This window comes from Pan troglodytes, chromosome 3 (assembly GCF_028858775.2).
Source record: "Pan troglodytes isolate AG18354 chromosome 3, NHGRI_mPanTro3-v2.0_pri, whole genome shotgun sequence".
NCBI classification, from domain to species: Eukaryota; Metazoa; Chordata; class Mammalia; order Primates; family Hominidae; genus Pan; species Pan troglodytes.
The window spans coordinates 51841310-51857221 of record NC_072401.2 but is presented as its reverse complement, the minus strand read 5'-3'; the positions used below and the strand labels follow the sequence as shown (position 1 = coordinate 51857221).

The window sequence follows — 15912 nt, the reverse complement described above, 5'->3', positions numbered from 1 at the left end:
GAGGTGCTCTGATTTTTAGAATTTTCAGCTTTACTGCTCTGTTTTTTCCCCATCTTTGTGGTTTTATCTACCTTTGGTCTTTGATGATGGTGACATTCAGATGGGGTTTTGGTGTGGATGTCCTTTGAGTTTATTAGTTTTCCTTCTAACAGTCAGGACCTTCAGCTACAGGTCTGTTGGAGTTTGCTGGACATCCACTCTAGACCCTGTTTGCCTGGGTATCAGCAGCGGAGGCTGCAGAACAGTGAATATTGCAGAACAGTAAATGTTACTGCCTGATCATTCCTCTGGAAGCTTTGTCTCAGAGGGGCACCTGGCCGTGTGAGGTGTCAGTCTGCCCCTACTGGAGGGTGCCTCCCAGTTAGGCTACTCGGGGGTCAGGGACCCACTTGAGGAGGCAGTCTGTCCATTCTCAGATCTCAAACTCCGTGCTTGGAGAACCACTATTCTCTTCAAAGCTGTCAGACAGGGACATTTAAGTATGCAGAGGTTTCTGCTGCCTTTTGTTTGGCTATGCCCTGCCCCCAGAGGTGGAGTCTACAGAGGTAGGCAGGTCTCCTTGAACTGCAGTGGGCTCCACCCAGTTCGAGCTTCCCAGCTGCTTTGTTTACCCACTCAAGCCTCAGCAATGGCATGCACCCCTCCCCCAGCCTCGCTGCCACCTTGCAGTTCAATCTCAGACTGCTGTCCTAGCAGTGAGCGAGGCTCCGTGAGCATGGGACCCTCCAAGCCAGGCGTGGGATATAATCTCATGGTGTGCCATTTGCTAAGACCATTGGAAAAGCACAGTATTAGGGTGGGAGTAACCCAATTTTCCAGGTGCCGTCTGTCACAACTTCCCTTGGCTAGGAAAGGGAATTCCCTGACCCCTTGCCCTTCCCTGGTGAGGCAATGCCTTGCCCTGCTTCGGCTCACGCTCAGTGGGCTGCATCCACTGTCCTGCACCCACTGTCCGACAAGCCCCAGTGAGATATACCCAGTACCTCAGTTGGAAATGCAGAAATCACCTGTCTTCTGCATCACTCACGCTGGTAGCTGTAGACTGGACCTGTTCCTATTCTGCCATCTTGGAATCGCCCCCCCCCCCCCCATTCTTTAGAAAGTAGATACGTCTTTTGAAAGTGAAAGTACTTTAAAGAATACTCTTTAGGCTACAGATATTATATGTTAGTATAGAATACTAACATATAGATCAGATGTTAGTGTATACACGTGAAAAACAGCAGATTTTCTTGGAGATGAGACTTCAGTGGAATTACACTTTCTAAATTATAGAATTGCAAATTATTTACATTTTTACAGCAAGCATTTATTATTTTGTAAAAAAATAAAAATTTTAAAATTATTGATATTGGGAAATGAAAATGATAAGACTTGGAAAGTTAAATATCTACCCTGCAAACGTGGCAGGGTAGATAAATTAAAAGTATTCCACTTATAATTTTTTTTTTTTTTTGAGACGGAGTCTCACTGTCACCCTGGCTGGAGTGCAGTGGTGCGATCTCGGCTCACTGCAAGCTCCGCCTCCCTGGTTCACGCCATTTTCCTGCCTCAGCCTCCTGAGTAGCTGGGACTACAGGCACCCTCCACTGCCCCCAGCAAATTTTTTGTATTTTTAGTAGAGACAGGGTTTCACTGTGGTCTCAATCTCCGACCTCGTGATCCGCCCGCCTCGGCCTCCCAAAGTGCTGGGATTACAGGCGTGATCCACCACGCCTGGCCATCCTCTTATTATTTTAAGAATAGTTTTGATATGAGTTGGCTAACAGTAAGAGTTTCAGAATACTGAGTAAAATTTAGTTTTCTACTGCTTAATTTATGCTTAAGACTACATCTGTGCATAAAGGGATGCATCTGATTTTGTATTCAGGGAAGAGTGGTGGTTTGATTTAAGCACTGTTAATGAAACTAAAGTCACAAATTGTATGTTTAAGGTAGTGTGATCCTTTTCTGAAACTCATAACTTTCCTAGACTATAACATTAACCTTGGTCATCCTTCTTATTCATGTGAGCTCCTGGTCATGGGTAGAAAATTATGGAGGGATCAGAGCATAACAGATCATAACAGGAAAGAAAAAGCACACGGAGGAGTGTGCTGTGTGGACTACACTTCCCATTGGAAGACAGGACAGGGGGAGATGAAACAGGCAGAGGGCCAGAGCCAACAGTGTGCCAGCGTTTCTTATTCCAGTCAGGGAACCCAACTGCTTCTCAATTTAGCCCTGCTACCTGGATATGTTAATTTGATATGTGCCACTGCAACCCTTATTTCTACAGGGTGAAGAATTAATTCACTTACATGGAAAGTGTTGTCCTGAATGCATTTCAAGAAATGGTTATTGTGTTTATGAAGAAACTGGAGAATTTGTGAGTATCAGGCTTATAACTGAAGATGATTTCAAATTAATCAAAATCAATCTAATGAGGGAACATTACCTTCTTGTTTCTTTTACCCATTCATTTGTTCAACAAATGTTATTGTGCACCTACTGTACAACAGGCTCTGGGGACACAGAAGGGAATACAACAGGCAGAGTTCCTGCTGTCTTGGTAGGGCATACTTTGTAGTATAGGGACACAGAAAACACACACACACATCTCCCACACATACTACACATCAGGTGCTGAGGAGCACTACATAGAAGAATAAAACAGTGCAAGTGGGCTAGGCAGTAGCTGCACAGGATGGTGGGGTGTGGGGGATGTGTTCCTTTACATAAAATGGTGAGGAGGTTTCTCTTACAGAAAACTTTGAGCAGAGCCTGAAGGGAGGGAGCCGCGTGAATGTCTAGGAGGAAACATACCAGGAATAGGGATCAGGAAATGCAAAGGCACTGAGACGCAAGTGTGTTTGGCATGTTCAAGAAATTGGAGTCTGGTAGGAACTTAGTGAATGAGGGAGAAAGGCATTGGCCATGAGGTCTAGTAAGTAGCCTGGAGGCCACAGTCTTTTACCCTGAGGCAAATGGGAGCTGGTGGGGAGTTTTGAGCAGAAGAGCGCTGGGCTCTCACTTAACTCATGACAGGACCACTTTGGCTACTGCATGGGTGAGTGACAGAAGGAAATGAGACTGGAGGTAGGCAACCTGGTTGGTGGGGTTTTGTAATGGTCCTGGCAAAGGGCAGTGGTGGCTTGGTCTAGGCAGGAAGTGGCGCATTTGGTAAAAAGTGAACAGGCTCTAGATTTATTTTGCAGGTAGCAGTGACTGGATTTTGTTTGATTAGATGAGGGGCAAAACTCTATTTACTAAGGTTTTATTTTGCCCTGTGTCTGCACTTTTTTATTACCTAAAGGAAATATATTTATCTTAATCTTTTCAAATTTTCCCTATTTATGTAGACCATATTTTTCATGTTGGGTATTGGAATGTTGATAAATTCATTATGTTTTTAAAAATATGCCAGTTGATCATAAAAACAACTGCTTCTTTGACCAGTCAGAATAGGATTACAGTAGTCCCGACTTACCACAGAATATGTGCCAAGGCCCCCAGTGGATGCTTGAAACTGTGAATAGTACTGATCCTGATTGGCATCAATTGAAACAAATTTCTGTTCATGTTTTCCACCGACACAGTTAATGCCTTTTCCATCTTAACTAGCCACTTATCACACACTATGGCTATAACTTTCACAGTTTGAGATGCAACAGCAGAACTAGCACAAATTTGTTTTTACTTCTTCACAATTTCATAGAAAGATTTATTCTTACCTTAGACCTTAACAACCTCGCATAATTTTTTTCGTTTCTTATTAAGTCAAGAACTTTCATCTCTTCACTTAAAGGAAGCACTTTGCAGCTTCTCTTTGGCATATCCAAGTTGCCAGCATCACTACTCTTGGATTTGGGGCATTATTAAGTAAAATAAGAGTTACTTGAACGTAAGCACTGTGATACTGAGACAGTGGCTCTGATAACCAAGATGGCTACTGAATAACTGGCGGGTGGCATCTACAGCATGGATATGCTGGACAAAGGAAGGACTCCAGGTCCTGGGCAAGATGGAGCAGGACAACTTGAGATTTTTTTCACCCTACTTAGAATGGCATGCAATTAAAAAACTGATGAATTTTTTATTTCTTGAATTTTCCATTTAGTATTTTCCCAACATAGTTGACCGGTGTTAACTGAAACTGCAGGAAGTGAAACATGTATATGAATTAGGGATAAGGAGTTTGACTGGTAAACTGATTCCTCCATACTTTTTTTTTTTTTTTTTTGATTTGGGTAAATTACATCTGTCAACCTTCCAGTGTTTCTGTACATTCTGGGGAGGCAGTATTGTGTAGTGTTAACAGTGCAGACTCTAGGTTCAAATCTCTACTTTGCTGTGTACTGTAATCTTCGGCAAGTTACTTAATCCTCAGTGTAAACTAGAGATAACAATAGGACTTACCTCATGAGGCTGTAGAGATGTTATATGTGAAGCACTTAGAACAGTGCTTTCTTGGCACATTTTTTTAAAAACCTGAGAACATTGGCATTATTATTGTTTTGCTGTTGGCATTGTTTCCTAGTGGTAGATCACACTTTAGTCATCCTCATTTCTTAAGAATTTAGGAGGTTTTAAAGCCTCCCTATAAATATTGAATTTATATTTTCTCAATCATAGTATCAATTTTCCTACTCATTTTTGGAGATAAGCTCAGTGAAATTAAAGAAAACAAAGTTATTTTAAATAAGTACAAATCTCCATCATGCTCTGGCACCATGCAAAATTCAAGAATTTGCCCTTGCAAGTTTAGGTCCCTTGACCATAAAGTCCTTAGTATTGAGGGGAATTGAAACCAAGTACTCAGGCACAAAGTGAGAATTCAGAAATATTTCCTAGGCACGTTGATTTCACCTCAGATTAGTATGCTTTTCTTGCTTTTTATAAGATAGATTTCATCTCTATTCATAACCAATGAATAAAGTTGCATGTTCCTTGGGAAAAATGGATAACTCATAATGAAAAAATAAAATAATCAGCCTAATGGTGTTTTTAGTGGCATAATAAAGACATTTCTCTTTGTTCCTAGATGTCATCAAATGCTAGTGAAGTTAAACGTATTCCAGTAAGTATAGCTTTTTAACTTGCACATAGATCATTATAAAATTGTTTTATGTAATGATCTGCATGAAATATCATGGGGAAACTTAGGACCTTAGTATTTTTAACAGCCACATTTGATGGCACTATGATCAGGAATTAAGAATCTTAATGATAACTCAGACTTTGATGCATTGAACTTTTGCTCTTTAGCCAATTGTTTTATGCAGTTGATAATTAATACTTCTCTAACCACAAGCTCCTACATAGATTCTTTCCCTTTCTTGTGATGTTCCCTGATTCTTTTCTGGCCTAGAAAACTCAGTTTAACCATCAGTAGAGTTTTATGTACTGCAAAGTGCTGAAGAAAGAGCTTCTTGGGTTTGCAAGCATTCATTCCCCAAACAATCCCAAGTTTATTCTCTCCAGGTTGTCTACAGGACAATGTTATATGGTTTCTTTCAAAGGGAAAATGCAAGCGTTTAACACAGCAATCTTACAATAAGGGGTCTGATCTCAAGACGGGTCTGCTTTCAAATGGAAGAAAAGCACTTCTGCCTTCTCAAGATAGTATTGCTCAGTTTTCTAACACTTAATGTTCATTCTGCTAAATACCGTCACATTAATTGTTTGAAATGTTTAATGTCTGTTGGCTTAATAAGCGTTTTATAAAATTGTTACTTTAAAATCTGCTCTCCTGTTTTCTCCTGTTTCACCTCCCTCATCACCCCAATACCTTCTGGTAAGAACCTCTGTCTCTTTCCTGTGAGCAAAAATGAATTGTTCTTTACAATTCAATTTGGGTTCTCTGCCGACTACTAATGTTTATTTTCGTAATTTGCTTGGCTGAAAAAGGTATTTTAATGTGTGAAAGCTTAGGGCACATCTACAGCCTATTAAAAGTAGGCCTGCAAAAGTCTTAATTTTTAGAATACAATAACTCAACTGTTAACTCTTACTGTGGTAACCATAAGGAAATTCAGGTTTTTAGCCAAGTGTCCCACTGTTATTTTAGAGATTGTATTTAACTCACCTGCTAATCACCAGCTACACAGTAATCTCCTTTGATGTTTTTGGTGAAAGAGGTTGAGAAACAAGTTTTAAATGCCTTTTACATATTCTGTTAGTCCTAGAATACTTTCACAGCTTATCTCTGAGTGTGCCTAAAATCTTTCGGCTGGTTCTCTACATTGAAGTAAACCCATTATGAACAAAGAAAGATAAATTCTGTGTTTTAAATTTAGGACTCTTTTGCTATTGTTCTATTTCAGAGTTAGATTTGGCAGAGTACTGATTAGCTGCCTTCACTTTGTTCTTATGGAAATTGTAAGTTCTTCAGCAGCAAGCTCTCTTCTGAATTACTGCATCCTGATGACAATGCTGTTCTTCACTTTTTTGCGTAGGAGGGAGAGAAGTGGGAAGATGGCCCTTGCAAGGTGTGTGAGTGCCGAGGGGCTCAGGTAACTTGCTACGAGCCCTCTTGCCCACCATGTCCAGTGGGCACACTGGCCTTAGAGGCGAAGGGACAGTGCTGTCCAGACTGCACATCAGGTGGGTCCATGTCTCCTCTGTTTCTACTGAGATAGTTTTACTGCCAAAAAGCTCAGAGATCCTCTTCCCCACCCCCTTGCTTCTTTTTATTTTTATTTTTAGTTAACCAATGGGTTTGTTTCTTCATAATTTTTCTAACAAATGATGCTAATTAATCTTTGTGTAATTGCCAAACTCAACAGATTATGAGCATGTGACCTTGGGCAAGTCATTGACCCTCTTTAAACCTTAATTTTCTTGTTGATAAAATATGCCTTATGTATCTTGCAAAATTATTGTGAAAATCAAACGTTTGAAGACTTGTAAAGGTAAATCTGTCTTCCATTGTTCAAAATATAAGAATAATTTCTCAACATTTGTTATGGGTGTTCTTTGTTCTTAAGGTGAGCTGTTGAACAGATGGTTCCTTTTGGAGTTCTCAAATGGGTTTTTAAAGTGTAAAGACTCATTAGTTTTTTCCAAAAGATAATTTTGTCTACTTGTTCTGCAATTCTGCTTTCAAATCACCTGGGGTTGAATTAGTTCCAGTTAATAATTGTTGGTAGGCACTGGAGTTGCTCTGGTTGAGTAGTAGTTTGCCTATAAGTTTAGTCTCTCTTGGAGAAGTAGCATTTTCTTCCATTCATATTTCATAATTAATTGTTTTCATTCATGGGCCATAATTTTCATATTGGCAGTTGCTCTTGTTGCACTCAACTTATTTTGGCTAATTGCAGTATTTTTGTGAAGAGTTTATCAAGGAAAAAGCAAAGCAACTTTATGGCTTAATTATGTTACCTACACCAAAGTGGCTCTCTGGGCTTTCCAAAACAAACATTTAGCATATTATTATGCACTATATATATTGAAAATCAGGTCCTTGACAACTTCAAAACCTGAAAAAAGAAGTCCCTTGCTGATAATTACCACTAAATTCAGTGATAACCCCAATTACTGAAAATGAGATTTGAAATTTTGGAGAAAAAGAAGAAAATGGGGTGCATTTTTCTTAGATAAAAAAAACTATTTTTCAACATTGTGGGTTTTATGTCTGAACTGTTTGTACATGTTGAAGCTTAAGAAGAACATCGGAGGTATCATAAATTATTGAATCTGTTTAAATAATACATTATGGAAGTAGTCATTCCTGTTTCTTGAAGTATTCCAGCAGGTAGAGGCTGTTCTTTTAGTATCTTCATGCTGGGGCTATGGGAGACAGTGATGAATTTCAGACAAGGAAAACTTCCTTGCAATCTTGCATTGGAATGTGTTTTTTTTTTTTTTTTTTTTTTTTTGCTATTTAGGAGGCTTTTTCCTAAGTCCCACAGTTTTCTGTTCTTCATGTTCTATGTAATGCTACATACTTTGTAGATTCTTTTCTGAAAGATGTAAGAGAAATAATAGATGGAGTTCACAGAGTTCTCCCCTTCTTTGTCCTTGATTTCAGTTCATTGCCATCCAGATTGTTTGACATGCTCTCAGTCTCCAGACCACTGTGACCTCTGCCAAGATCCTACCAAGTTACTGCAGAATGGATGGTGTGTGCACAGCTGTGGACTGGGTTTTTACCAAGCTGGCAGTCTCTGTTTAGGTATGGCTCCAAGTGGACAACCCAGAGGTGGTGGTGTGTGGGAGGTAGATTCATCAAAGGTTGTGATTCTTAAACTGAGGCTCAGTATTGTCAAGGAGGGGGTCATGCATGCAGCATGTTTTTGAGATGCACAATGTCTAAAAACCTCTAGAAGGTAGTAATGTCATCTATAGGTTACTTGCCCTCTCTACCTGCAGGTCTCTTTTTCTGACATTTTATAGGTATTTTGGTGCTTATTGGAAGACAGATGATGTGGAGGTTGTTAGGTAGTCATAGTTAAATATTTTTATTTTTGAAGACTTTCAAGGATAGTAATATCAGGATACCTGGGCTCATTTCTTAAGGCACTCAATTAATCCGGGATAGAAACTTAGAATTGACATAGACCTTCAAGATCATTTACTGCAACTTTCTAATTTTGCAAATGGGGAATCTGTAGGCCAGAGAAATTAACCAACTTGCTCAATATCAAACAGATAGTTGGTAATAGAGCTTATCTCTTATGGGCTACCAGAGGATCCAGAATGGGTTTATGTGCATTTCTGGATGCTACATCTGAGAAGAACTTACTTGGGAGAGTTGACTTGGTTGATGTCAAATCCTAGTTACTATTCCCCTTATTTCTGACTTATGATGTTAATTATCCATTTAAAAGTGTGTAATTAGCCAGGTGTGGTGGCGCACGCCTGTAGTCCCAGCTACTCAGGAGGCTGAGACGCCTGTAGTCCCAGCTACTCAGGAGGCTGAGGCAAGAGAATCTCTTGAACCCTGGAGGTGGAGGTTGCAGTGAGCTGAGATTGCGCCACTGCACTCCAGCCTGGGTAACATAGTGAGACTCCGTCTCAAAAAAAAAAGAAAAAAAAAGTGTGTAGGTTCATACCTGGCTGTGAATATTTAACCTCTCTCTGCTTCCATATTCTCTTTTTTTTTATTTGAGATGGAGTCTCACTCTGTCACCCAGGCTAGAGTGTGGTGGCATGGTCTTGGCTCACTGCAACTTCCACCTCCCGGGTTCAAGCGATTCTCCTTGCCTCAGCCTCCTGAGTAGCTGAGATTACAGGCATCTGCCACCACACCAGCTAATTTTCATATTTTTAGTAGAGATAGGGTTTTGCCATGTTGGCCAGGCTGGTCTCAAACTCCTGGACTCAAGTGATCCACCCACCTATGCCTCCCAAAGTGCTGGGATTACAGGTGTGAGCCACTGCCACCTGGTATCTTCCACATTCTTATCTATAAAGTGAGAGTAATTCCAGTACCTTCCTCAGAGGGTGGTTATAAGGATCAAGTGTTTTAATACAGGTTAAGTGCCTAGCCTGATGTCTAGGATACAGCGAAGGATTAATAAGAGTTAGCTGCTTTTATTATTTTTGTAATTATTCACTCCTCCATACTTTCTTTCCTAATTCATATAATCTTCAACCTTTTTGAAAGTTACTTATATCTCTTTCATACAGTATTGGAAAAGGGGCAAGAGATCTTCTTGCTAAAAGTTTGAGTGACAAAGATATTGGGGGCTATTGGATAAGAGGAAAAGAACATAGACTCCTGAGCCAAACTGCTTGGTTTCAAATGCCAGCCTCATGTGACCATGGGCAAGTTGTTTAATCTCCCTGAGTCTGTTCCTCATCTGTAAAGTTGGGATTAATAATATCTACCTCCTAGGGTTGTTGTGAGAATTAAATGAATTCATATACGTAAAGCACTTCAAGCAGTGGCTGACATGAACTGTGTGCTATACAGATGATGGCTGTTAAAATTATTTTTCTGCATTTTCTGTTTGGGACCTGGAGCCTCAAGATTGGGCTGTGTAAGCACTGGCATGGGGGTGGTGTCTTTCAGCTAATCAAATGGTTCCTTTCTCTTTCTTCAACATTATCTGGAGTCAGCCTGCCAGCCCCAGTGCTCCACGTGTACCAGTGGGCTGGAGTGCTCATCCTGCCAGCCTCCCCTGCTGATGCGGCACGGGCAGTGTGTGCCTACCTGTGGGGACGGCTTCTACCAAGATCGCCATTCCTGTGCAGGTAATCTCTGGCTGGGCCACTGTTGGGCCAGCTACCAAGACGGCTCCCCAACCCTGACCCCACCAAGTGATCTGGGGACACCAGGAGCTGTAAGCACTTTTTCAAATAAGAGAAGAAACTCTAAACAAGACTTCTGATGGGATGAGGAGAACAGTGTGTTAGAGAAATGATACATGTTGAGATGTTTTAATAACCTTATTAGGTTATTCGGTTCTTATCAATATGGTTTAGTGGACTTATATGCCTACTTTCATTTTATATTTTTAATTGAGATCTAGTTGAAATTCTTAATATCATAATAGTCTCTTGAGGTGGGAGTAGTCATAATATAATTTAATTTGTTTGTTTATACTTGGCCATTTTTTCAATAGAGATTATAAGTTTAAAAAGTAAATGTCTAAATAATTTTTTTAATGCAGAAATGGAAGCTGGGAGTTGTATTAGTCTGTTTTCACACTGCCATATAGAACTACCTGAGACTGGATAATTTATGAAGAAAAGAGGTTTCATTGACTCACAGTTCTGCGTGGCTGGAGAGGCCTCAGGAAACTTACAATCATGGCAGAAGGCAAAGGGGAAGCAAGATACGTCTTACATGGTGTCTGGAGAAAGAGAGAGAGAGAGAGAGAGAGAGAGAGAATGAAGGGGGAAGTGCCACTTTTAAACCATCAGATCTCATGAGAACTCACTCACTATCATGAGAACAGCATGGGGGAAACTGCCCCCATGATCCAATCACCTCCCACCAGGTCCCTCCCTCGACACGTGGGGATTACAATTTGACATTAGATTTGAGTCAGGACACAGAGCCAAATCATATCAGGGTTAATGATGAAAACAAAGACAAGGGACAGAGATATGAGTTTGTCTTCAGGAGAATAGATAATTAGATGTGCCCAGAAACTAAGGCAGGGTGTGTGGTGGCAGGGAAATCTGAAAAGGCAGATAGACCAGGGGAAGGTCTTGGATGTCATGCCAGGGAGATGTGATAGCTATTCTCTGCAGCTAAACATAACGGGGGGTCAGTGATGAGAATCAGAAGGTGAGCCAATCTGAGGGGCAGCTGATATGCTCCTTTCTTTCACACCCTTTGTTAGACTTTCAGTAAAATCATTTGCAGGAAAATTATTGAGGTTAAAAAGGCTAAGTTCATGGTATTAATCAGATGTGCAGGCTAAATGAGCACTCGGGCCATATGCAGGTCCTATGTGGAGGAGGCTGATGGTCGTCTCCATTCCAGGTAATGGTCAGAAGCGGAGCTCATGGGGTTGTGGAAACCATGTTGAAAGGAAACACTAATACTGTTTATGCCACAGAGATATGAGTGTAGCAGGGCCTGTTTTGTGATCAGCCATGTTATAGAATATGGAAGGCAGAATAGCTTCCGAGTTTGGCTTGGAGGCTCTTTGGTGTCTACAAAAATATCCCCTGCATGTCTATATCCTCAGCATCAAGGGCTGCACAAAGTTCTTAGCATTGTTGAACAAGTGTGTGATGAATGAATGAATGAGAATACTACCAGTTGGTGGTCCTTCAAAGACCAGTGTTTCAATAGAAGTCTCAGCCATAAAACAGAAAAGAACCCTTAGTGTTTATAGCTTATCATGTTCTGTTTACCTGTTACTTTAAAACAGGTTCAAAGTGGGAACATACAAATACCTTTATAAGTGTCTAATGGTTGGGCAATTTAGGTAAACTGCTGAAATTTTAATTTGATGAAATTATTGAATGTCTTTACTCCTTTCTTTTATCCCATAAAAGAGATCTCCTGCTAGTGCTCATGACAGATTTGCCTTTAAAAGGCAACTAATTTCCCCTAGGTTTTACTCCTTCCTCTGTACCATCTCCATCCCCTGAAATACACACATACCACATACATATGACTTTTCTGGGGGGAGGGCATTTTCCTTTCTCCCATGCCCATTGTTTTAATTGGTGATGCTAATGCTAGTTTAGGGCATTTTGAAATGGGTAATGTTTCATTTGATTAGTGGTTTACGTAGCTCACTGCTTCACATTCCATCCACATATCTACACACAAATGCCTCTAGTAGAAAGTTGCTGGGAAAATTTGTTCATGCTCCCTCCAGGGAATTACACCAATTTGCTTTAGTTCAGGCTGGTTGCATTTTTATGCATAAAATAAGGAGAAAAAAAAAAACAGAGCAAAAGGAGAGAGAGAGAGTGGATCTTAAAAATTAAAGCCAAAGTTGTGATCAATTTTCATATACTGTCTTGGCACTAAGATTATCTTTCCAGATAAGCTTTCTCAGCTTTGGAATTTTTTGCAATATTCATGCTTGTACCACTTTTGGTGAGTTTTCACCACTGACCTTGGAAGTCAGTCACTCAGCTGGTGCTCTTCCAATACGTGCTAAACTTTTCAAAAAGAAGCCTGCCATTTTATGGTAACAACAGGTTTTTCTGGATTGATTCCTCTTGGCAGGGTCATTTATGTGATGATTGGGATAAGTTGCCACTTTATTGGCCCATTAAAACCCAAAGAAACTGAGTGCTGTGCTGAGAAAACTAATTACCAGAAATCACCTGATTAATATTCATGTTCACTATGTTGAATAAAGGGCAGAGTTGAAAAAAAGTAGCAGTTAAATATGGCTCTTCAACAAAAGAGTACAAGCAGGTAAACCAGAGGGAGTAAAGGAAAACACTTAGTCCTGCCTGAGAATCTTACCCATAGGGGCCCTTATCATTTTCTCTTGAGTTTAGGGGTATATGCACAAACACAAACATGCATATAAACACATGTGCATATATTAATACTATTGTTACATATTTTGCATGATTAAACTGAATAATGTTGTAATTATAGGCCACATGATGCACTCCATACCAGTCCCTGCTTCATTTCCCCTGCCTTTACAACTCCAGAGTTTGATGCTTTGACCACTGTACATTAAGGCTTAGCACTAGCCTGTTTTTATATGAACCTAAACCGGAGACAGATGTAGGTTGCCTTTTTTCACAGCAGGTAGGGCCATAGAGTGATCACCTTGTTAGTACCCAAAGCTCACATTTTAGTTCTGGCACTCAGACTTCTGCTTTAACCCCTATGTGTCCTTTGCCAACACCTGGATCTGATTAACATCCCCTCTTGCCCATCCTACCCCACTCTTCTTAACTCTGCAGTCCTAGCACTGGGCTTGTACTTTGGTTCCTGCCGCTTGCCCTGCTCTCACCCATTTCCAGGAATTAATAGCCCACTGCTTAATTACCTGGAGACTGATGGCCAGGCTTTATCCATGTATGGATGCTCCTTGCTCCCCCTCCCCACCTTCCCCACCACAATACTTGACCTTGCACTCTTCCTGCCTGGCTCTTTGGTATCACTTGCCTTGGATTTACTCTATTCCCTCACCAGAACAGTGGTTCCATTGAGTCATCTTAAAAACTCAGGTATTAAATCTAAACTGGATCCAGGTGGAACTCGCCAGGTCCTGAGAACATTCTTTCTTGCTTGTCTTGCCCCTCTGTTCAATCAGCCTCTGTTCCACTCTGGTGGGACCACTGAACTGTGCACACAAATCTTAGATACGAGAGTCCATAAAAAAAAAAGCTAAAACAACCAACAACACGCACCATGTAAGATTATGTTAAAATGAGTAATTTTAATGTAAGGTTAAAATTATAAGGTTACAACTCATAAGGTTGTAATCTTTGAAAAGAGAAAGAGTACGATTTAGCCCATTTTTATACGTGTATCAATGTTTTGTTTGTCTACTTAAAACTTATTTTATTCACAAAGGCCTGAGGATAGAGCCATGTGTACTGCAGGGCAAATGCTGCCTTCATTCTGCAGGCGCAGATGTTATGGGGAGCCTGGCCCCAGTGGTTAAGAGCTTGGACCCTGGAGCTAAACCACCTGGACCACCTGGTTTCTTTTTTTCTTTCTTTCTTTCTTTCTTTCTTTTTTTTTTTTTTTTTGAGAGGGAGTCTCGCTTTGTCATCCAGGCTGGAGTACAGTGGCACAATCTCGGCTCACTGCAACCTCTGCCTCCTGGGTTCAAGCGATTCTCCTGCTTCCTGAGCAGCTGGGATTACAGGTGCTCACCACCATGCCTGGCTAATTTTTGTATTTTAGTAGAAACTGGGTTTCACCATATTAGCCAGGCTGGTGTCGAACTCCTGACCTCAAGTGATCTGCCCGCCTTGGCCTCCCAAAGTGCTGGGATTACAGGGGTGAGCCACCACACCTGGCCTCATTTTTTTGTTCGTTTGTTTGAATTGGTTCATGGTTTCTGTTATTTATTGCCTTTTTTTTTTTTTTAAGACAGAGTTTTGCTCTTGTCACGATCTTGGCTCCTGGATTCGAGTGATTCTCCTGCCTCAGCCTTCCAAGTAACTAGCATTACAGATATTTGCCACCATGCCCAGCTAATTTTGTATTTTTAATAGAGACAGGGTTTCACCATGTTGGCCACGCTAGTCTCAAACTCCTGACCTCAGGTGATCCGCCCGCCTTGGCCTCCCAAAGTGCTGGGATTACAGGCGTGAGCCACTGCGCCCGGCCTAAACCACCTGGTTTCTAATCTTGCCTCTGTCACTTACCTATTCTTTAACTCCACGCTTCAATTGCCTTATGGGTAAAACAGGGACATAATATCTGCCACATTGCACTGCTATGAAGATTGAATGAGTGAATTCACATATTCCATTTAGGGCAGCAGTCCCCAACCTTTTTGGCACGAGGTACTGGTTTCATGGAAGACAATTTTTCCATGGACCAGGGAGCTGGGGGTGGCTTCGGGATGAAACTGTTCCAGCTCAGATCATCAGGCATTAGTTAGATTCTCATAAGCAGCTGCAACCTAGATCCCTCACATAGGCAGTTCACAATAGGGTTTGCACTCACTCCTATGAGGCAGAGCTTGGTGACAATGCTGCCTCACCCACTGCTTGCCTCCTGTTGTGTGGCCCAGTTTCTAACAGGCCACAGACTGAAACTGATCTGTGCCTGGGGGTTGGGGACCCCTGGTTTAGGAGATGGTACCTGGTGTCTAGAAAGCCCTTCATATAAGTTTAGAGACTTGGGTTCTGCTTTCCATTGTCCTTCTTCCTTGTTCCTTTTATTTCATTTCCCCTTTCATTCTTTTTTGACCATTGTTCTAGGTCCTGAGTACATGAAGTGTATAAAGTAAGTAAGATTCAGTCTTTGCCTATAGTGAGCTCACAGTCAAGGCAGGTTAGTTGTTGCTTATAGAGATGTAAAATAAGACAAAACAAACAAAAACAAAATCCAAAAGCCTTTGAAGTTTATTCTATATCTGAGTGCTGTATGGTCTCAGATTTTGAGACGTAAAGAATCAAACAACTGAACATTTTACAGGATTATAAGGGATAGGATTATTTTGAATGGCACCTCTACCACTTGCTGCAAGAGGGCTTTGGCAAACCATTTAACCTCTCTGAACTTCAATTTTTTCAACTGCAAAATGGGGACGATATTATCTACTTTAAACCATTATTATGAAGGTTAGAAAAGCTGTTTGAAATGTATAAATACATTATGCCTGGCCTTAGTATGTGGACCGTAAAAGGCAGCTATTGATATTATTGAAACCATTCCTTTATTTTTCAACCTATAGAGATAAAAACCAAATAGCTTACATTAAGTAACAAAGAGCTTTCTGCCATTAATGTCTCATCTAAATAAAATCTGCTTTTATATGTTATGGAGAAGTAAATATATAGAGAACAGTATACTGTATTCTTTAT

At 40.7% G+C, this 15912-nt stretch overlaps 1 protein-coding gene across 4 annotated transcripts in view; it reads left to right on the top strand.

Moving 5' to 3' along the window:
* FRAS1 (Fraser extracellular matrix complex subunit 1) overlaps positions 1–15912 on the top strand; it is a 480560-nt gene that overhangs the window by 217558 nt on the left and 247090 nt on the right. For 3 of the 4 annotated variants that reach the window (XM_517202.8, XM_063808847.1, XM_024356096.3), the window contains 5 exons: positions 2279–2368; positions 5024–5059; positions 6438–6585; positions 8012–8155; positions 10045–10179. In XM_517202.8, the coding sequence (XP_517202.4) occupies positions 2279–2368; positions 5024–5059; positions 6438–6585; positions 8012–8155; positions 10045–10179 (553 nt within the window). The remainder of the gene's footprint in view (positions 1–2278; positions 2369–5023; positions 5060–6437; positions 6586–8011; positions 8156–10044; positions 10180–15912) is intronic. The other variant, XM_024356095.3, reaches the window with a different exon arrangement.